This window comes from Emys orbicularis, chromosome 4, assembly GCF_028017835.1.
Source record: "Emys orbicularis isolate rEmyOrb1 chromosome 4, rEmyOrb1.hap1, whole genome shotgun sequence".
NCBI lineage: Eukaryota > Metazoa > Chordata > Testudines > Emydidae > Emys > Emys orbicularis.
This window is the reverse complement of record NC_088686.1, coordinates 130235541-130257677: the sequence shown is the minus strand read 5'-3', so window position 1 is coordinate 130257677 and position 22137 is coordinate 130235541. Positions and strand designations below refer to the sequence as shown.

Genomic DNA, 22137 nt, shown 5'->3' with positions numbered 1-22137 from the left:
ATCTGTACACAGTATTCGAGATGTGGGCGAACCATGGATTTATATAAGGGCAATAATATATTCTCAGTCTTATTCTCTATCCCCTTTTTAATGATTCCTAACATCCTGTTTGCTTTTTTGACCGCCTCTGCACACTGCGTGGACATCTTTAGAGAACTATCCACGATGACGCCAAGATCTTTTTCCTGACTCGTTGTAGCTAAATTAGCCCCCATCATGTTGTATGTATGGTTGGGGTTATTTTTTCCAATGTGCATTACTTTACATTTATCCACATTAAATTTCATTTGCCATTTTGTTGCCCAATCACTTAGTTTTGTGAGATCTTTTTGAAGTTCTTCACAATCTGCTTTGGTCTTAACTATCTTGAGTAGTTTAGTATCATCTGCAAACTTTGCCACCTCACTGTTTACCCCTTTCTCCAGATCATTTATGAATAAATTGAATAGGATAGGTCCTAGGACTGACCCTTGGGGAACACCACTAGTTACCCCTCTCCATTCTGAGAATTTACCATTAATTCCTACCCTTTGTTCCCTGTCCTTTAACCAGTTCTCAATCCATGAAAGGACCTTCCCTTTTATCCCATGACAGCTTAATTTACGTAAGAGCCTTTGGTGAGGGACCTTGTCAAAGGCTTTCTGGAAATCTAAGTACACTATGTCCACCGGATCCCCCTTGTCCACATGTTTGTTGACCCCTTCAAAGAACTCTAATAGATTAGTAAGACACGATTTCCCTTTACAGAAACCATGTTGACTATTGCTCAAGAGTTTATGTTTTTCTATGTGTCTGACAATTTTGTTCTTTACTATTGTTTCAACTAATTTGCCCGGTACCGACGTTAGACTTACCGGTCTGTAATTGCCGGGATCACCCCTAGAGCCCTTTTTAAAAATTGGCGTTACATTAGCTAACTTCCAGTCATTGGGTACCGAAGCCGATTTAAAGGACAGGTTACAAACCTTAGTTAATAGTTCCGCAACTTCACATTTGAGTTCTTTCAGAACTCTTGGGTGAATGCCATCTGGTCCCGGTGACTTGTTAATGTTGAGTTTATCAATTAATTCCAAAACCTCCTCTAGTGATACTTCAATCTGTGACAGTTCCTCAGATTTGTCACCTACAAAAGCCAGCTCAGGTTTGGGAATCTCCCTAACATCCTCAGCCGTGAAGACTGAAGCAAAGAATCCATTTAGTTTCTCCGCAATGACTTTATCATCTTTAAGCGCTCCTTTTGTATTTTCATCGTCAAGGGGCCCCACTGGTTGTTTAGCAGGCTTCCTGCTTCTGATGTACTTAAAAAACATTTTGTTATTACCTTTGGAGTTTTTGGCTAGCCGTTCTTCAAACTCCTCTTTGGCTTTTCTTATTACACTCTTGCACTTAAGTTGGCAGTGTTTGTGCTCCTTTCTATTTGCCTCACTAGGATTTGACTTCCACTTTTTAAAGGAAGTCTTTTTATCTCTCACTGCTTCTTTTACATGGTTGTTAAGCCACGGTGGCTCTTTTTTAGTTCTTTTACTGTTTTTCTTAATTTGGGGTATACATTGAAGTTGAGCCTCTATTATGGTGTCTTTAAAAAGGGCCCACGCAACTTGCAGGGATTTCACTTTAGTCACTGAACCTTTTAACTTTTGTCTAACTAACCCCCTCATTTTTGTATAGTTCCCCCTTTTGAAATTAAAGGCCACAGTGTTGGGCAGTTGAGGTGTTCTTCCCACCACAGGGATGTTGAATGCTATTGTATTATGGTCACTATTTCCAAGCGGTCCCGCTATAGTTACCTCTTGGACCAGCTCCTGCGCTCCACTCAGGATTAAATCTAGAGTCGCCTCTCCCCTTGTGGGTTCCCGTACCAGCTGCTCCATGAAGCAGTCATTTAAAGTATCGAGAAATTTTATCTCTGCATTTCGTCCTGAAGTGAAATGTTCCCAGTCAATATGGGGATAATTGAAATCCCCCACTATTATTGGGTTCTTAATTTTGATAGCCTCTCTAATTTCCCTTAGCATTTCATCATCACTATTACTGTCCTGGTCAGGTGGTCGATAATAGATCCCTAATGTTATATTTTTACTAGAGCATGAAATTTCTATCCATAGAGACTCTATGGAACCTGTGGATTCGCTTAAGATTTTTACTTCATTTGAATCTACACTTTCTTTAACATATAGTGCCACTCCTCCCCCTGCACGGCCTGTTCTGTCCTTCCGATATATTTTGTACCCCGGAATGATTGTGTCCCATTGATTGCTCTCAGTCCACCAGGTTTCTGTGATGCCTATTATATCTATATCCTCCTTTATCACAAGGCACTCTAGTTCACCCATCTTATTATTTAGACTTCTGGCATTTGTGTACAAGCACTTTAAAAATTTGTCCCTGTTTATTAGCCTGTCTTTTTCTGATGTGCCAGATTCTTTTTTATGTGGCTGTTTATCATCTGATACGGCCCTTACATTATACTTTTCAGTCCTCTGCTCCTGACTATAACCTGGAGATTCTCTATCATCAGACTCTCCCCTAAGGGAAGTCTGTGTCCGATCCACACGCTCCTCTGCAGCAGTCGGCTTTCCCCCATCTCCTAGTTTAAAAACTGCTCTACAACCTTTTTAATGTTTAGTGCCAGCAGTCTGGTTCCACTTTGGTTTAGGTGGAGCCCATCTCTCCTGTATAGGCTCCTCCCATCCCAGAAGTTTCCCCAGTTCCTAATGAACGTGAACCCCTCCTCTCTACACCATCGTCTCATCCACGCATTGAGACTCTGAAGCTCTGCCTGCCTACCTGGCCCTGCGCGTGGAACTGGGAGCATTTCTGAAAATGCCACCATAGAGGTCCTGGATTTCAGTCTCTTCCCTAGCAGCCTAAATTTGGCTTCCAGGACATCTCTCCTACCCTTCCCTATGTCATTGGTACCTACATGTACCACGACCACCGGCTCCTCCCCAGCACTACACATAAGTCTATCTAGATGCCTCGAGAGATCCGCAACCTTCGCACCAGGCAGGCAAGTCACCATACGGTTCTCCCGGTCATCACAGACCCAGCTATCTACATTTCTAATAATCGAATCTCCCATTACTAACACCTGCCTTTTCCTAGAAACTGGAGTTCTCTCCCCCGGAGAGGCAACCTCAGTGCGAGAGGCAACCCCAGAACCATCTGGAAGGAGGGTCCCAACTATGGGAAAGTTTCCCTCTGCTCCCATTGACTGCTCTACTACCCTGGGCCCTTCTTCCTCCTTAACAGCACAGGTGCTGTCTAAGCGGAGGTGGGACAATTCTACAGTGTCCCGGAAAGCCTCATCAACATACCTCTCTGCCTCTCTCAGCTCCTCCAGTTCCGCCACCCTGGCCTCCAAAGTCCGTACATGGTCTCTGAGGGCCAGGAGCTCCTTGCACCGACTGCACACATACGCCACCCGCCCACAGGGCAGGTAATCATACATGCAACAGTCGGTGCAATAAACTGGATAGCCCCCACTCTGCTGCTGGGCTTCTGCCTGCATTGTATCCTAGTTAGTGAAAGGGTGGTTTACAGAAGGAAGTTTTGGAATGTGGTTTGGTTTATAGGTTTTAGGGGGGGGGCACGGGGATGGGGTTACGGCTGGCGAGGGACTCCCACTCCCTTCCCACTCCCCTTCTAAACTCCCTTGCGAAACTCCCTGTTAGCAGCCCCTGTTCGCAAAAAGAGAAGAGTAAGGGAGTATTTGATAGCAGGCTTCAACTACCTGAAGGGGGGTTCCAAAGAAGATGGAACTCAGCTGTTCTCAGTGGTGGCAGATGGCAGAACAAGAAGCAATAGTCTCAAGTTGCAGTGGCGGAGGTCTAGGTTGGATATTAGGAAACACTATTTCACTAGGAGGGTGGGGAAGCACTGGAATGGGTTACTTAGGGAGGTGGTGGAATCTCCATCCTTAGAGGTTTTTAAGGCCCGGCTTGACAAAGCCCTGGCTGGGATGAATTAGTTGGGGCTGGTCCTGCTTTGAGCAGGGGGTTGGACTAGATGACCCCCTGAGGTCTCTTCCAACCCTAATCTTCTATGATTCTATGATGGGGACTCAATGTAGCTCCCATGAAAACTTGTGTGGATGGAACCCAGCATGTGAGCTTCATAACCCTCTTTTCCCACAATAGCCATTAGGAAAGCCCAGTTGAAATGGGGATTTTTGTGCACGGCTACTCTTCTCGGAGGTCTGGGCACAGATTCAGATGTGTTAGGGGGAGGGTATCAGACATTTAAGTTGGTGTTCTGAGGGACTGTGAAAGCTGAAGATGGTGTAACATCCACAGTAGGTTCTTCTAGGGCTCCCAGACCCTAATATCTGGGCAGCTCATAATCTTTAATGTGTTTATCCTCACTCCCCCTATGAAGGGGGGCAGTATGATTCCCATTGTACAGAGGGAGACCTAAGGCACAATACGACTAAATCGCTAGCCCAAGGTCACACAAGAAGACTGTGGTAAAGCAGGGACTTGAACCTGAGTCTTCTAAGTTGTATGCTAGCACCCTGTTTACTGTGCCACCCTTCCTCTCACTTGGCCCCTTTCTACTTCTCCGATTTTGCTCCTTGGTGAATGAATGTGGTAGCTTCTTAATCCACTGTTTTGATTTGCTAAATAGAACTTCAGCCCTCACCTAGAATGGAGTCTAAACTGACCCTGTTGTAGCAGAGCCTGGAAAACACATCCCCTCTCTATAATCTGGTTACTGGCTATATGGAGCTTGTACTAGCCTTATGGGTATGGCAGAGGGCACTGCAGGACAGAATGTGGGAGTGGGATGACTATGCAGTTGAACAGATGCAGGAATTTCATTCAACAAAGTTTTAAGATTTACACCATAGAGTTTAAGGCCAGAAGGGACCAGCAGAATATCTAGACTGACCTCCTCTAGCACCCACACACTAAACCCAGGAACCAATATTAGACCCAAGTATTACAGCCCACAGGAGTCAAATTATGTCCCTTCTAGGGTGACCAGACGTCCCGATCGGGACCGTCCTGATTTTTAGGTATTTGTCCTGCATCCCGACCGATCTCTGGTCGGAACACAATTTGTCCCGATATTTTGCTCCGCTGGCAGTTCCCCCCACCCCCCCTTTTGCCAGCAGCACTCGGCTTCCCCCCCCCCCCCCCCCCCCAGTGTCCCAATATTTTCTTCCTCTCATCTGGTCACCCTACTTCCATGCTAACAAAATGAACATGTTCCCAGACCCCGCTACAGCATGGAAGTGAGTTAGCATGTTATAGCAGTGTGTTCTGGCCTGCACAGATAGGGTGACTGATGTCACTGAATTGTGCTAGACTGGGGCTGTGCATGCCTGCGTCTGGCGTGATCTACTCTGCACAGACAAAACCAGAAACCACACAAGCTCTGGAAGCTATGAACCAAGTAAACTAGGAGGTCAGAATACATTTACCAGGCTATAATGCAAATCACAGAAAAATACAGAGGGGAAAAAATCTACCTGCACGGAAAATAATTAAATATTTAGAGCCAGAGAATTGATAGTGACTTTCCCTGGCCTTCCTGCATATGCACAGATCTGGGCACTGATCTACCTCACATTTGTATTTGAGCAGCTTAAGTTTTCTGTCTGTCTCTCTAAAACAAGACGATTTCACACTGTGGAGCTTCCCCAGCCACTGCGGACTTTGCCCACTCTCTGGTTTGGGACTGATGCTAGAAGGTGTTTAAGGTCCTTCCCGGTTCTGCAGAAGAATTTCTGCAGTGTGGGTGAGCCAATGGGATGTTTAAGTCTCCTAGTGTGTTAACATCTCCCCTCAAACACACATGTTTTCAGCTAATCCTTGGTTCTAAGTTATGTTAAAATAATGTTGTTGGCTGGAGATGCGGAGATGTCCCGATTCCCGCTCACCCGGCCCCGGTCCTGGCTGGGGGCAAAAGAAGCTGGAGGTGAAAAGCAGCGGTTCGCATGGGAGGGTTGCGTGGAATCCTCCCGGCCGAAGAGGGCGCCCGAGAGGCCGCGGCCCGTCTGGGGAAAGCTCTATGGAAGCAGATGGTGCTCCCATGATGCAGTGCGGCCCTAGGCTGTATAAAAGGGAGTTGCTGCGCACGCGGAGCCCTGCAGGGGAGCGAATGGAGAGTGAGTGTGCGGGGGGACGAGTGTGCACCTGAGCGTGCGTGGGGTGCGTGTGCAGGGGTGGCGGGGTGCGTGTGCAGCGTGCGGCCCTGCTGGGATCTCGCCTACACGTTGATCTTATTCGATCGGGCCGGGGGCGGCCGCCCGGCCCGAGATGAGAAGACCCCTCCCGCGAAGCCTGCGGGCGCTGTGCGGGGCAGAGTTGAAGGCCGCAGCCGGCCCGCCCGGCGCTCAGACGTGATGAGTCGATCAGATAGACGAGGCCGCGGGGCGGGTCCGCGCTGGCCCGAGCCCCCGGCCCATGAGTATCGAGGCGATTCTGATCTGAGTCCGGCCGCCCGGGGTAGCGTGGGGGGAGGGTGCGGCGCGAGCCCCACGCTGTGCGTGTGTGTGCGCGCGCGCGGCGCGAGCCGGGGGGGTTCAGGGCAGCGCAGCGCTGACACGCAGGGCAAGTGCTGCAGAGCAGCCGCTGGTGGCTTTGTTCACAGGGTCGCCCCAGGGTAGTAACTCCCCTTCCAGCCGCCCGCGGGAGGCCCACGAGGAGCGGGGTTGTTAGGCAGCCTCCCAGCCCTTCCTGGGGCTGCACGTGGGGAGACCCTGATCAATCCTCCTGGGCCCACGAGCAGCCGACTGCAATGAGCTGCCTAGGCCGCTGTGTTCACTGTGAAGCGTTGTACCCTGGAGCCCTATGGTGTCTGGCCAGCAGCCCCAGCCAAGCTTGGGCTCCATCTGTCCCTGGAACACATGGCCCTTCATTCCTCCCTAAAGAATGCATGCCGCTCTGGGGGCTTCCTGCTGGGCGGGGGGTTTGGAGGGGATGGGGATCAAGCTCATAAACAAAATTATTGTAAATCTGCATTTAAACGTGGTGGTGGTGCCGCCCACGGTGGCCGGGGATAGCCTGTTGTTATCCTGCCCCATTGGCCACAGGGTGATATAGCTGTGTGGCTCTGGTATTTAGCTAGACTTCAGCAGTGCCCCTAGATACGTTGCTTTGCCAGTAACAGGACCACACTTGGATGTGCTCTGCACTCACAATGGGGGGAGGTTTTCAAGCAGGCTCAACATGCAGCGTACAGAAGATCTGGCCCTTTGTTTTAGTGCTGTGAAGGGAACTGAGCTTTCAAAATCTGAGCCACACTGTGCTACCCTCCACTCCTTAATATCCTCTTTGTAATCTCTGGTGTTCAGCTCCCCAAATTGCATGCAGGCTGGAGTAGCTGAATATTCTCCAAAAGAAAATAAATGATCCTGATCCTAGATTAATGGGTGACTGTAATTGGGGGGGGGAGGGGAGGGAAGGAGGGAGATGGTGTTTGCTCAAAGCTCCTACAAGAGTTTATAGCTCTCAGTATTAAAACCACTTCAAGGGCTCCAGCCTTTGGTTATTTTTCCTGCACTTCTGGCCCTTCCAGGGCAATTGCTGAGAGTACGTGTTTGTTTTGGCACCCAAGGCCATCCTGCTTGGCATGTGTGTCCTGGGGTGACCGGGTTGGTATTGTGGGTGTGTTGTGTGAACTCCCAGCACTGGGAGCGCAGTACCCTGCCGAGCTGAGTAGCAGCTCAGGAATATCCTGGGGACACTTGCGTTGCACGGCCTAGTGCAAACAGCTTGAAGGTAATGGGGATGATTTTACAGCAAATGGGGGGAGCAGGGCTGAAATGGGTGTGAGAGCAAGCTGGTTTCAGACAGGGGGTGGAGAAACACAGCAATGCCCAGTGACTGAGGTTCTCTGTCAACGGCTTATTACCACCCCCCAATCACTAAAACGTAATGATGTTAAAGGGGCACTGAAATCTAGCTCAGCTCTCCCTCCCAGAGCGTGCTTTCAGTGGCCTCTCTGAACCTTTCTGGTACTGTCTGCTTCACTGGCAAGACCCTAGCAGGTGTCATTCTGACCACGCATATCATGGGGCCTGAGCCTATGAACCTGCCCCCAGGGCTGCAGCCCTTAGCATAGGTGAGTGAGCATGTTGACTTCAGTGAGACTGCGTAAGAGCTGATGAGCTGTAGTAATACATTAGTCACCCCCATACAAGCAGGTGAAGCAGCCTCTTGGTGGCCTCTCACAGGGAGAGCTTCACTGCTCCAGGAAAAGCAAGTCATGAAGGCTCAGATCCACAAAGGGACTTGGGGGGCTCAGGCTGGCATTCAGGTTCCTACATCCCAGTTTTCAGCTCACTGTAATCCACAGAACTCTCACTGAGCCTGAACATGGTGCCCTGCTTGGTTTTCAGGGTGAAGTTCCTGGGTGCCTGTTGCTGCTTCCCTCTAAGGGGGTGGATGCCTGTCTCTTGCCTAAGTCCCAAAGGAATTCAGCTGCCCATCTTGCCTGCAGGGCTGGGGATACTGTGATGTGGGTTTCTCTCAATCCCTCTTCTTGAAACTGGTCCACTGTGGCTAAATTATGAAAGTTGGGCCAGAGAGAGACTGACTCTAGCTCAGGGACAGCCAAGGTCCAGACCCCATGCACCACTCACATTTAATTATCTAAAGCAGAGTGGCTTCAGAGATTGAAGGAGACCCACAGCAGAATGCCCAGGGATTTGTGCAAGCTCCTGAGGTGGGAGACCTCTGTTCCAATCCTTCTCCCCCCGGCAGAGGGGAGCTCTGCGACAAACCCACAAACTGATTTCTCTTCTGCTGAGGTCTGGCCTACATTTTGGGTTGACATCGCTATGGTGCTCACAGGTGTGCAAAACCCACACTCCAGCGCTGTTGCTGTGCCATGCCTGACCCCAGGGTAGACACAGCAAGGTGAATGGAAGAAAGTGTCCATCAACCTAGCTCCTAGGCTTGGGGACATGCTAGTCAGAACCCCCCTGCTGTGGTGCTAGTCCCTGTAGCATAGAGGTGCCTTAGCCCTGCCTGGAGTTGGAGGTTAACGTGGCACTGAAGCGAATTGGGGGTGGTGAGGTTCACACCTTTGGCTGCTGTAACATTTGGCTGGAGCCATGGTTCTGGAAGGCTGGTTAGCTGCCCATCCATCCTGCCGCCATCCTCTTCTATTGCCAAGAGAGGAACTTTTTTTAATGGAAACTACAGAGATTTTCAAACGAGTGAAGAATCATGTAGTGAGCCTACCATTGCTCTTTCCCCGTTGTGCAGGCTAAGGCAGGGCTGGCCCAGCAATGAGTGCAGAGGAATAAACACTGGAGCTGATCCACAGCTGTAGTAAACTGGTGTGTGGGTCTCTTGTTCCTGAGGCATACATGGAGGGGGAAATGAGCAGCTGCTGGTGTGAGTGAGGTGTAATGCAGGCAAGTGCTACAGTAGCATCTTCCACATTGGAAAGGTGCTTGAATTCTGTCAAGCCTTATCTGCCTCACTCTACTCACCTCACCTCTCACTGGCTGCTCCTACTCTGAGACCAACTATTCCCCAGAGGAGTTCAGACAAATATAAAGCAGCTGTAGAGTTGAGATCATCAAACTCATTTCACCTATGGCCTGACCCTGGGGCTGGATGTGTCATGTATAGCCACTGATCTGCACATGGCTGTTTTGCACCAGTATAAATAATCCATTTAATTGCACAGGTGTAAACCCCCACTATAGATCCACTTAATCTGGGTTATTTTAACCTGGTAATTTAATGAATGAACCTGGTTTGGGCTTCCCCCAAACTGGCTCATTTTAGAAAGCTGGGAGATGGCTCCTTTAGCTGCCCAGCACTGAGCATCAGGTGTGTTTTCGAGCCCCAGGCTGGAGATGTGCTAGTGCTGAGTGTTACGCATGGGGCCTGAATTACCTTGCTGAAGACTATTTGCTCACCATGGAGAGGATGTATGGCAGCATCCCATGACTCCATCATTTTAATAAACCCAGGGTTGTGAGTTCAATCCTTGAGGGGGCAGTTTAGGGATCGGGGGCAAAAATCTGTCTGGGGATTGGTCCTCCTGAGGTCCCTTCCAACCCTGATATTCTATGATTCTATGACACCTGAGCAACATACATGTAGCCATGCTGGAACCATTGTAAGGACAAAGAAAAGCAACTCTTCCCAAGAGGGCAGAGCCAAGGCATGAGCTCGCTGCCATGAAAGAGACCAAACAAATCATTTAAAAAGCATCTTGTGGGGAAGCTGGATTTCTGTCCATGATCCCCAAACAGCAGGCGCATAAGAACCCCCAGCACGAATCAGCCCATGGCTCCATATAGCCCTGTCTCTGGCAGTGCCCAGCCCCAGCTGCTTTACAGGGTGGTGTAAGAATCTTAGGATAGTAGAATGGGGGTAATCTGCCCCCACATTAGGTCTCATCCTGGTCTCTAATAAAGATGAGTTTGAGCCCTGCAGCAGGAAGGTTAATATCCTTGCCAGAATTAACTCTACTCTGGATTTTCTCATTTCCATAGAAAAATCCCCAGTCCTTTTAAACTCTTGCAAATTCTTGGCCTCAACTTCTTGTGGCAGCAAGTTCCATAGGCTAAGTATCTATTGTGTGAAAAAAATATTTCCTTGTATTAGTTTGGAATTTGCCGCCTTTTCAGTTTATTGAATGCCCCAATGTTCTTTAATGAATAAACCACCACGCTGCCACGTGCGGTGCCTGCTCATGCCCACAGGCCAGCTTCTAGAAAACAGCCTCTAATTTTAGGAGCCCTGATTATTGGAAGCCCAAGTTAATAAAGGGTCTGATTGGTTACCCACTGTTCCTACAGGTTTTATTGGGGGTTGTGGGTGCTGTGCACCAAGTTGGGCCCCCAGAATTAGAGGACCAGCCTGGGTGGCTGACTGGAGCCATGTTGGAGGTGGAGAGGTAGCACAACATATTCTGGGCTGATGCACGAAGGTCAGTATTGCCTGCTGCGATGCTGTGTACCCCACAGTTACCCAGCATGGAGGGATGAATGCAGCAAAGAGGACAGGGAAACAAGATTGAAATTAAATTAAAATCTCTCCCTGTTCATGGCTGTTTTGCTGGACGAGTTTTGCTGACCAGAAGGGGTTTAATGCACACAGAGCAGACAGAAGAAGGTTCACTCAAGTTGGAAGTGGGTCCAGAGCCGCACAGCCAGGGCACAAGCCAGCAAACTCCTTACTGAGAGAAGAAGCTGCCGTTCTCCTTGCGGGAGTATCCACTGTTGGTGGCAGCTGTGTGGGGACACTCTAGGGAAGGAGAAAGCCATGTGATTACTACTACCAAGTGTGGAAGGTGGCATCAGGCCGGGCCTCACGCTGGAGTGAACGGGCACTCTGGTTCTAGTAGTTATCATGGTGGCCGTAGATCTCCAAATATGTCACAAAGGAAGGGAACCATCATTATTCCCATTATACAGATGGGGAAACTGAGGCAGAGATGTGCCCTGATTCACTCAAAGTCACACAGGTGGGTGGCACTGACCAGGTCTCCTGACTCCCAGGCCAGTGCTCTATCCATAAGGTCATGCTGCCTCATGCATCGCCAGTTCTGACACAGGCTCACTGGTGGCCTTGGGAGAGTCTCTTCAGTGGGTACTCGGTGCCTCTGACAGCCAGCCACCTAATCTCTGGGCCTCATTGCCTGGGGTCCTGCCGATAAGTAATGGCAGCCACTGATCCTTGCAGAATAGTTCCTGTCACGTAGCTAGGACAGGGTTTGCCCAGGCAGCCCCACACCACAGCCACACTGGAGCTGGGATCCCCACGTGGCTGTGACGGTAGCAGTGCAGAGGAGCAGCCTCCACAGTGCCCCGCACTAAGGGAGCGGCCCCTTTGTTACTGCCCCGCCAGCCGGTCCCTGACCCTCCCAGACTCTCAACCTTGTGGGCTGCGACACATTTTGAGGCCCATCCCATTGGCTGATCTCCATTAAGATGGAGGCACAGGCAGCTGCCTGCTGCCCTTACCGATGGCTCCCTCGATGCTGTGGATCGACTCCTTTGTGGGGCTGACCCAGCATCTCATAGACAGGCCCCTGGCTGTACGGTGCTCCACTGGGGGCGGCTCGGGTTCCTTCACAGGCTCGAGACCCTTCAGTGCTCTGGAGTAGGCAGGAGGGGAGGGAGAGGCATTAGAATTCCAGACTCTGCACTCCCTGGGGCAGAGGCCAGCTCTTACTAGGTACATGTCCAGCACCTAGCACCATGCCACCTGCATTCTGGTTGTGCCCCCCGGCGCTACTGTAACACAAAGAACCATCTGGGTGGGTTTAGTGCATTCGCTCAGGGCTCCCGACAAAGGGAACAGCCGCTCCCTGCAGCTATCCAGGCTACTGGGTCTGACTGCAGGACTGAGAGCTTTCAAAGGGGAAAAACCTGATCAGACCTTTCTTCCCTCTGTGGCAACATGCCCATGGTAACGATAATGTGGTCATCTTGCATGTATTAATTGCCTCTTGATTGTTGTCAGGTGCAGCATCACCAGCCCCAAGGGTTCAAAAGTCAGGAGCGAGGCCCCCCCAAAGCCACAAGGCTTTCCAGATGATGCTTTTGGGTTTCTTTGCCTCCTGCTTTCTGAGCCTCTCTGGTCAGGCTCAGGGCACATTTCCAAGCTTTTCTCTGCAGCCTGGAGGGCTGGAAATGTACTTTGTTTAAATAAAAGCTGAGAATCTCCCACTCCAGGAGCTGGGACTTGAGGAAAAACACCAAATATTGCAAGAGGCGTGATACAATCACAACAGTTGGCAACACTGCAAAGAGCACAATATCCTGCCTGGTTCTGCCTCCTCCTCCTCCTCCTCCTCCATTTGTAGGGAGCGGGAGAAATTGACAATTAACAGCAACACTGTGGCCAGGGTCTGTGATTGCGCCTCTGGGACACAAGGCTCTGCCACAGCCCCCCCCCCCCCCCAAGGCCCGCAGGGATTGGATGCCTGTAAAAAGCTGCCGAATAAGTTCTGCTGGCTCCCAGAGGCGAGTGCAGCTTGTTACCACCCCAGCGTATAAGAAGAGGGCAGGGTGGCTATTGGTCGGGGAGCTGGAGGCAGAGCTAGGAGGATGTGGTGTGGGGGGCTGAGGAAGCAAGCAAGCTCAGGCTGAGGTTTCTGTTCTCCTGAGCAGGGGTCCATTAGCCTTTATGCAGTGTTGGTAGCTGTTCTCTGGCCCAGCAAGAGGCTACCACCAGCTACCATGGAATCCTTCCAGCTGGCTTGTATCCCAGGCACAGGCTCTTAGTGCAATTAGCTACAAACCGCAGGCATCCCGGTGATCAGCTTGTACCTAGTGGGGACTCACCAGTGTGCTGCCTAACAATGGAGTCCTTTCAGAGCACCAGTCAGTGTGACCAAGGCCATGCCACTCATCCTGAAGCACCCAGCAAGCTGGCGAGGTAGGCAGCAGGTAAGGTAGTGTCTAAGCATGTGCTGGCCAAGTGACTTGCTGATGTCGGGGCTGCCCTGGGTTTACATAATGCTCTGCAGGGCCAGGATTTGTGCTGCTGGGGAGAAATGTCGCAGGAGCCCCAGGCAAGGCAGCAGGCTGTTCAAAGGAGCTATCCTCCCATGAGCCTTGAATGGCCAAACCTGAGGTAAACAGAGCAGCTCTTCTGTCCCGGGAGTCCTGCGTTTTTGGGTCTAGGCTGAAACCCCCTGTCTCTCTGTAGCATTGTTCTGTAACTAGCTGCAGCATATGGACTCTGAAGCCCCCCATTAGTCATTAACTTCAAACACCCCACTCTTCTGTTGTGGTACCGAGGGCACCATCAGACCTGTCCATACCAGCTCTCCTAGGTTTCTCCGTCTCTGGTGCTGCCAACACTGTGATGGGCTAGCAGCATGCTGGGCTACATGCCAATACTGGGACTTTGTGACTGAGAACTTCTGCCCCACCCCATTCCCCATCTGCTCCAGGGTGGTGCCCAGCTCCTGTACACTGGAGTCTGGGCTGCTCCAAACCCCAGGTAAGTGGGCACAGCCCAAGGCTGATGGTGGGTTGGAATGCGGGGGAATCTGGGCACTGCCTGGTACAGTTGGCTGATTGGGGCAGATGGCTGCAGAAGTTGGGAACCAGGAGCTGGAGTCTTCATCTGTATTGACTGAAGGTGAGCTACTGGGGCAGGGTCATTTTGGGAACTGTTGCCAGGGAGGTGCCTTCCCTCCCCATAGTGACCCTGCAGCACCACTGAACCTATGCTTAGACCTCCTCCATGCACAAGCCAAGAGGCCAGAAGCTTCTGCAGGATGTAGACTTGTGACAGGGCACACTGGCCCCCAGGGCCGGCACAACCCATTAGGTGACCTACAATTTGGGGGGCGGCGACAGCGGCGGCATTTCGGGGTGGGACTTTCCGCCGCCTCTGTGGGGGGTGGCATTTCGGGGCGGGACCTTCCGCCGCCTAGGGTGGCAAAAAAGCTGGCAGCGCTCCTGCTAGCCCCTCACTGGTCCAGCAGGAGTTAAGCCCACCCTATGGGCCAAAGAGGCCACGGCCCTGAGCCAGTTGGAACCCAGGTATAAAAGGGAGCAACTCAGCTCAGTTAGGGCTGACCGCTGAAGAGGAAGGATGCAGGAGCTGATGAATCTCCAGACTGCAGAAGCTAGATGTGACGGAAGATGCCCAAGAGGGGTTGGAGCTGCTGGGAATTGCCCACACTGATGAACCCTGGGACGCTGGGGATGCCAGGACCACCACACGAGGAGATGGGGTAGGAAGTGGCTCAGGGGGATGACCTATTAGGCTGAATGCTGTCACTGTGTTGCGGTGGGATCCCCCCATACCCAGTGGCGGTAGGTTCTGCCACTGTTAGGGCCCTAGGCTGGGACCTGGTGGAGTAGGGTGGGCCTGGATTCTCCTGCCCCCTGCTGCCAACCCCACCCTCGGGGTGGCAGTCTTCCCACCTTAGGCCAAGAGGCTTGCATTCGTCTGCTGAACCAGGCCATCAGACCCTAGACTGTTTAACGTTCCGCCCTACCAGAGAGCCCAGGGCAGTCGGACTGACTCTGACCATTAGGCCACACTTCCCTGAGGCTAAGGGGGGGACGAGTGACGTCAGCCCCAGGACTGCAGTAGCCCTGGCTCTGCCCCCAAAAGGGGATGGGGCGAACAGCCTTGCAGCTGTGAGCAGACTGGGGCATTCGCTGTCACCAGTAGCTGCTCCCAGAGGAGGCTGTGCCCTGCCTGAGATCGAGAAAAGGCCACTTGCTCCTACTCACCCATGGACATCCAAGAGGGTCTCCTTGTGGATGACGATCTGGCTCTTGTCTCTGAGCTGCTCCTCGTGGTGGTTGTAGAGTGAGGTCAGCTTAAAATCCAGGCTGTCTCTGGGAACCTGCAGAAGGGTTCAGAGAGAGTCAATAGACAGCGCCTCTGACAAGCCTGGTAAAGGTGCCTCATCCCTGGGTGCTGCGTGGGCTTCACCTGAGGCAGGGGACAAATTACATTCTGCTGCATTCACTGGCTGTGGGGAGTTACACAGGGAAGACTTTCTCTCTGTTATTCTGCTGGTTAGAGCAGGGGCCTGGGAGTCAGGACTCCTAAGCTGTGCGCCCAGCTCTGGGGAGGGTACGGGTCGGAGTGGTTAGAGCAGAGAGCTCTGGAACGCCTAAGTCCTACTCTCTCATCTCTGCCACAGCCGCACTGTGTGACTCTGTTGTGATGTTATAAGTGTAATATATCTCATTGAAAGGTGACAGGGCCAGAAAGAGTTAACTAGCTCAGACTGACCTGACCCATGGCCGAACTTTAGAATATCAGGGTTGGAAGGGACCTCAGGAGGTTATCTAGTCCAACCCTCTGCTCAAAGCAGGACCAATCCCCAGACAGATTTTTTTCCCCAGATCCCTAAATAGCCCCCACAAGGATTGAACTCACAACCCTGGGTTTAGCAGGCAAATGCTCAAACTACTGAGCTATCCCTCAGAAGATATGTAAATGAATAGAGCTTTGAAATGCAGCCTGCATTGTTAGAGGTAGAAGGGGAGATGTTTGCTCAGGTCTTGTGATGTAAGCAAACAAGTCTTGTCTATTGCTATAGCTTTGATTCAAAGATCAAAAAAGGAATATTAACATTTAGGAAGATACTTAAGTGAAATAGTATTATTGTCTATATGTCTCTTTGAAGATTGTGGTAACCTGTATCTGAACTGTTTAATGGATAAATTACCCTGTGCTAATTGCCAGGATGTTTGGGAGAAGGAGAGTTAAGCCTATTGTTTTCTCAGGCCAAAAGGCTGCAGGAAATGTATAAAAACCCTGGGACACGATCCTTCTTCATCTCAGATCTGCTTTAGGTTTCAAGAAAGGGAAACCTTAAGCCACAAGGATTGAGATCCCCAGTCACTGATTGGAGTCACCCTGAATATGGACATTGGACGATAACCTATGGACTATTTCTAAAAGGACTTTTGGCAACTACAAGCTCATCTCTGCTGTGTATCTGGACCTCAAGAATTGAATTCAAGTCTGTATGTATATTGATCTTTTAACCAACACACTCCCTTTTCTTTTTTAATACATTTTAGCTTAGTTAATAAGAATTAGCTATAAGCGTGTATTTTGGGTAAGATCTAAGTTATAATTGAACCTGGGTGTGTGGCTGATCCTTGGGGATTGGAAGAACCTTTTCATTTATATGATGAGATAAGATTTTCAGTAATCATCATCATATCTGATGTGTGTCTGGATGGAGGCCTGAGGCTGGGTACTTTAAGGGAACTGCATTATTTGGACTTCTGAGTAACCAGTGAGGTACTATAGAAGCTGTTTTGTGCTGGCTTGGTAAATCAAAGTATTGGAATATCCACCAGCGTTTGGGGTTTGTTTGCCCCTTTCTGTTTGCAGTTGACCCTGATCGAGTGACCTCAGCTGGCTCCCACAGGCAGCATCGTCACAGTTCCTGCCGACTACGCCACTGTGACAATGCTGCCTGTGGGAGCCAGCTGAGGTCACTCAATCAATCTACCCTTCTATTTCTAACAATGCAGACTTGCATTTCAAAGTTCTATTCATTTACATATCTTCCTAACCAGTCTCTAAAGTTTGGCCATGTGTCAGGTCAGTTTGTGAGTTAATTAACTCTTTCTGGCCCTGTCATCTTTCAATGAGATATTATATTACACTTATAACATCACACCCTGGGCAAGTTGTTTTGCTTTTCTGCATCTCGGTTTCCCTATCTGTAACACAGATCTAACCCAAGGGCAGTGGGGGATCAACGCCCGTGCCCAGGGGCCCAGCCAATTTGGGGGCCCTCAGCAAGAGTGCCAGAACATTGGTAGAAGAGGGGAGGCATAGGGCCCTGCCCCTCTCTGTGGCCCTGCCCCTGCTCCTCCTCTTCCCCCCCCCCCCAAGGCAGTGCCCCCTGCTCAGGCTGCCTGGAAGCGAGAGCCAGGTGGTGGTAAGAGCCACCCATGCAGTCCAGGCTGCTGTGGGGAGTCCCGGATCTTCCACTTGCCCTGGGCAGGAGGCCAGGTTGCCGGAGAGCAGAATACTGGCCCGTGTCCCCACACACCCCCACTCCAGCCAGGCAGCGGGGCCTCCAGGGGGAAGAGAGGGGGCAGGGCCATGGAGAGGAGCTGGCTCTCATGCTGAAGGGTGGCTAAGATTCCCCTCATTCCCTGGACAGAGGCTGGTGCTGCCAGCAGGGACCTTGCTTCATGAAGGGGGAGCTGATCACTTTATTGGGCCCCCCCCCCCCACGAAGCACAGCCTCTGCCGGTACCAAGTCCGCGCCTGCCCGGGCTTGTGGTTTGAGGGGGCAACGCGGCCCCCTGCCCCCAAACTACGCCCATGTTAAAAAGTAGGCAGGCCTGGGATTTTAATGGGGTGTTTTGTGCCCAGGGCCCCAGTAAATCTTAATCCACCTCTGCCCAAGGGCTGGAGGATTGCGAGGGGAGGTTAATGTTTGTCAAGCACTTGGAGAGCATCTAGAGAGCTGCAAAGTGTTCCGAGAGGTGTCCAGGATGCTTCGCAGCATGGATGTTACATGCTTCCTCTCTGCTGCTTGGGGTGGGGGCAGCACACGGGCATGGCTTGGGATGCTGCTGGACAGAAAGCAAAGCCCAGAGAAGCAAGTGGAGCACAGAAAGGAAACCAATGCAGCTGCGGGTGAAAGGCTTTACTATGCCCTTGGCACGGCCAGTGCGGCTGCCCAGCCTGGGCGAGGAGATGGCTGTGCACTGGGGAACTTGTATCTGCTAATTCTGGACCATTTCAGGCTGTGCCCTTTGCGGGAGGGTAACCAGAGGATGTGGGATGGTGAGGAGGGGGAGGGAGCAGCAAAGGGCGGGACGGAGGGGCACTTGCGGGCCTCTACCTCAGGTTCTGTATACCAGACTTCCTTTCTGGTGCTGGACAGGGTGGGTGTTCCGTGCAGGCGATTCCAGGGGTCCTGCTGCTGGGCCAGGTGGGTGGGCTCAGCATAAGGGCCTGTCTGGAACAAACAACAGTCAGCCACTTGTGCTCTGAACACCGGCTGTCAGATGGTCTTTGCCATTGGCATCAGGGCATCCTCTGGACACATGCACCGCTCCCTACTCCAGTGGGTGTGTGGGTGATTCTGTATGTAGAGGAAGTTAGCCCTCTGGCCCCAGCCTGGTGCAAGGGGAACCCTGATTTGACTGCAGGCACTTGGGACCCCTGGGGATCCACTGCCCCCTATCCTCTACATGCCAGCAGGGCTGTGCAGGAGGCCACTGCCTAGACCTGTCATACTGGTGCAACAAGGAAGGTTTATGCCTCTGGCATCACTTGGGCTGTTAGGACCCGTAACAGCTCTCTTGGGACGGAGACCATCTTGTTCTGTGTTTGTGCAGCCCCTAGCGCTATGGGGTCTGTACTGCTCTGTTGGGGGGGGCTAAAAATAATTGGCAGTGAAAGCCACTGCCCATCGGAGCAAACAGGTAACTCCTGTTCTCCCCCCTCCCCACCTCTCCCCAGCCCAGAGCCCTTTCCAGTGACTGCCCAAGGCAAACCTCTGACATAGTTTAAATCCCGCAAGAAACCCCCTGCTGCTTTCTGCCTACTCAGATTCCTTGCTCCTCTGCTAGTGAAGATCTGGCCTCACTCCTCTTGTTTGCAGAGTTGTGGGATTCTTGATTGTTTTCAGTTTGCTCCTTTTTTAACACAGGGCTGGAGTATCAAACTCTGGTGAAAGGTCAGAGCCCGCAGTGAGCTCTGCACACTGGCACCTGGATGGCAGCTGAACTCAGGCCCCGTTTCTAAGTAGCTCATGAAGAAGGGGGGGTTGAGCCTGACTCAAACACTGAAAAGCTGATTTCAAAGGGACCCAGCTGACTTGCAAGCCAGGCATTTTTTATATATATATATAAAAGGAGTCAAAAGTAGTTTCAGGCAGTGTCTCTCCCCTGACCCCGGCCAGTTTGTTGCCATGTGAAAGATCCAGGCAAACAACAGGGGAAACTGAGGCTAAATCTTTCACAACAGACACTGGATTCTGGATCCCGCCTCCCCAATTTAGATCCTTCCCTTCCTAGCAGCGGCTCTGCTCACCAGCTGCCCTGTTCCCACCAGAGGTGGCTGCATGTTGGCAGCGGGGATGGGGGGGGCAGTGGGGTGCAGGTTGGGCCGGAGCTGGGCCGATGAAGGTCCCGGTAGGAACTCGGGCAGCCCAGCAGGGGGCGGGGACCTTACCTGGCCCGACCTGGCCCGGCCCGTGAAGGTGTCCTCGTTCTCGTAGCGGGGGTAGGGGAAGGGGTCCCGGGTGGGCGGCATCCTGCGCCGGGCACAGCAGCGCTCCTCGCGGCTTGTTTGCAAGCCCGGCCGCGGTTGCCAGGTGACGGTCCCCGGGGATTCCGAGGAGGAAGCTCTGGCGCTGGGGCTCCCCCTGGTGGCTGGAAAGAGCAGCGCGGCGGGGCGGCCTGCAGGGAGGGTGAGAGCAATCCAGGGGGCCGCGCTGGGCTGTAGAGCTGGGCATGGAAGGACTGTGCGGGAAGATTGCAGGGAAAGATGCGGAGAAACTCAGGCATGGATGGAAACTGCGCCTGGAAAGGCCAAGCACCAGCCTGCACAGCGTTTATTTTAAAACCTGCTGCCTCCATATCCCTCCCCGCTCGCTTTGTTACACATGGCTGGGCACTGCATGGCCCTGCTTCCCCAAGCTGTAGAGGGGCTACACCCAAATCCGCGGGCCAAGCAAAGGGCTGTTGCAAAGGGGGGTGGGGGAATCTAATTTTGCAGGGAAGATGCCCATGTGCGGAACGGGACAGGCGGCGCAGAGGCAGAACAAAGGCCTGAGTGCGAAAACCTACATGGGGCTAAAATTGGGGGGGCGGGGAATGAACTTGCAAAAATAGGTAATTAATGCTGAGGCTAAAGGATGACAGTGCGCGCCTCCAGGAAGGACTAAATCTGCACGAGGAGAGCGACAGAGCTAGGCGGGGACCAGACGGGCCCGGGGCTTTGCATACAGGAGAGCGCAGAGTTGGCCTCGCGGCGTGTTGCACCCGAGCTCGGTGCGCATGTGGGGCTGGGGCTGCCTTGGCACGCGTAGCGTGGGCGCATCTTTCGAGCCGCAGGTGCGTGGCCCAGGTGCGCGCGGCGGCGGTTGCCGGGGGCGGGGCTGGGCGGGGCTCCGGCGTCCTCCTGCCTCCCCGCGGTGGCTGCACCTGAGCCCCGCTGACGCCTCGCAGCACGGTCGCTGCTGCTGCACCATGGCTGGGGCCGGCCGGCTGCGTCCGTCCGCGGGTTGCTGCTGCTGCTGCCGCCGCCTCCGGGCCGGGCTCAGGTTGCTGCTGCTGCTCTGGGCGGGGGCCGCCATCCAGGGGAGCCGGGGCGAGGAGCGGGAGCTGCACGCCTGTAAGGAGGTAGGGGAGCGCGGACCGGGCGGAGCCCTGCAGGATGGAGGGGCCGGAGGCGGGGGAGTGACTCCTAGTCTTGGGGAGGGGGGGATCTGAGTTCTCCATCGGGGTGCTAGAGACGGGCACTGCGGCAGGGTGAGGGGGGTCTTGTAAGGGGTGATCAGGGCTATAGAGGTGGGGAAGGAGGCGCTCTGTGGACGGGGTCTGCCTGTCGACCGGGCAGTGATCTAGAGGGTTGGGTAGCAAGGCATCCTCTTTGGGGGCTATGGCAACAGAGCTGCAGGCCCCATATGGGGCTGAAGGGAGGGGACTAGGCTGAGGGTTAGAGGCCATGTCCTGTTTGGGGTGGCATTGAGACAAAGGTGAGGGTCTATATGTGGCAGTGGAAGGGGCTGTAACGATGGGGCCTGTATGTAATAAGGGGGATATGGAGGGGCAGTGGAGCCCGAGAGAGAGGTGCTGCCTGTTCAGTACAAGGGGTGCTATGGAGGTGATTGCATGCCTCATATGGGGGCAGGGGCTGCATGCCCTGTATGGGGGGTTAGGGCTGTAGGTCCCACTGGCCTGACAGACAGTGGTGAGGCTGGGCTGGATACGTACATGGCAAAGTGCCAGGTGTGGTATGGGACGAGGAGCTATGTGGACACACCTGACGGTTCGTTCCTGTATGTTTTTGGGGGAGGGAGAGGCACACAGGGCTGCCCTGCCCCACTAGAATTGACATAGCCTTGCAAAATCATTCGGAAGAGTTACCAGTTTGGGCTCTCCGGCCCCTCTGGCGCCACTGCTGGAATCAGCCCACTAAAAATGCTAGAGGCAGAAGCAAAACATGCTGTTTACTCATGTCCCTAAAAATAGCCTGCTGGGGGATTCAACTTAGTGGGACCATGTTCATGGAGACAAGAACCAGACCAAAACCCCCGGCAGGTGGCAAAGGAGTTTCCCAAGGAGTGCGGCTGCTGGCAGAGTAATGCCATTCTACAGAGTCAGCCTGGTCTTCTATATGCCAGATTTTGCCCAGCACTCGGCTCCCACTGTGCTGAGCCCTTGGCATTCTTGCTCCATATCCCCCCTTGCTGGTACTGATCAGGGGTTCCAGGAAAGTGGAGTGCATTGCCCCTACCCTGCTAAAAGCAGAGGGGCACTTCCCCATGCCCTGCCTGCGACCCGTGCTCTTCCTTCTCATTGACCATTGGCTGTAATCCCACCCGGCAAATGGTCTCTTCTTTCTACTGGGGCAGGCTGCCTGTAAATTGGGTCGTAACTTTCTACTAGGAGAATGGAAGGAATTTGATTTTGTGTGTGTGTGTTTGTTGGTTCGTATCTAAAAATGTCTTTGAAAAGTAGGGGTAGCA

The 22137-nt window shown here is 52.6% G+C and overlaps 2 protein-coding genes and 1 non-coding gene across 4 annotated transcripts in view; 2 read left to right on the top strand and 1 right to left on the bottom strand.

The window, feature by feature from the left end:
• The first annotated feature begins 6030 nt into the window (after positions 1-6030).
• Positions 6031-6437, top strand: LOC135878818 (small Cajal body-specific RNA 2). Its single transcript, XR_010561424.1, has one exon. It is a non-coding gene; the product is annotated as a small Cajal body-specific RNA 2 (non-coding RNA).
• Positions 6438-11148: 4711 nt separating this feature from the next.
• Positions 11149-19697, bottom strand: CFAP276 (cilia and flagella associated protein 276). Its single transcript, XM_065403204.1, has 5 exons — positions 19617-19697; positions 18280-18396; positions 15179-15294; positions 11939-12072; positions 11149-11219 (listed from the first exon to the last, which is right to left on the bottom strand). The coding sequence occupies exons 1-5, from the start codon at positions 19695-19697 to the stop codon at positions 11149-11151; spliced, it is 519 nt and encodes a 172-aa protein (XP_065259276.1).
• Positions 19698-20285: 588 nt separating this feature from the next.
• ELAPOR1 (endosome-lysosome associated apoptosis and autophagy regulator 1) overlaps positions 20286-22137 on the top strand; it is an 87324-nt gene continuing 85472 nt past the window's right edge. The window contains exon 1 of one of the 2 annotated variants that reach the window (XM_065403199.1): positions 20286-20500. In XM_065403199.1, the coding sequence (XP_065259271.1) occupies positions 20444-20500 (57 nt within the window). In that variant the 5' untranslated portion in view covers positions 20286-20443. Of the gene's footprint in view, positions 20501-20635; positions 20789-22137 lie in introns of those variants that run through there. The other variant, XM_065403200.1, reaches the window with a different exon arrangement.

What these genes read in the sequence shown, in the direction of transcription:
- CFAP276 (XM_065403204.1), bottom strand. Translation starts at nt 19,697, where the DNA reads ATGCCGCCCACCCGGGACCCCTTCCCCTACCCCCGCTACGAGAACGAG. An exon ending in TCTGGTATACAGAACCTGAG is followed by an intron (nt 15,295 to 18,279) that starts GTAGAGGCCCGC and finishes ACCCTTCTGCAG; the next exon opens with GTTCCCAGAGACAGCCTGGA. An exon ending in CAGCATCGAGGGAGCCATCG is followed by an intron (nt 11,220 to 11,938) that starts GTAAGGGCAGCA and finishes CTCCTTCCCTAG; the next exon opens with AGTGTCCCCACACAGCTGCC.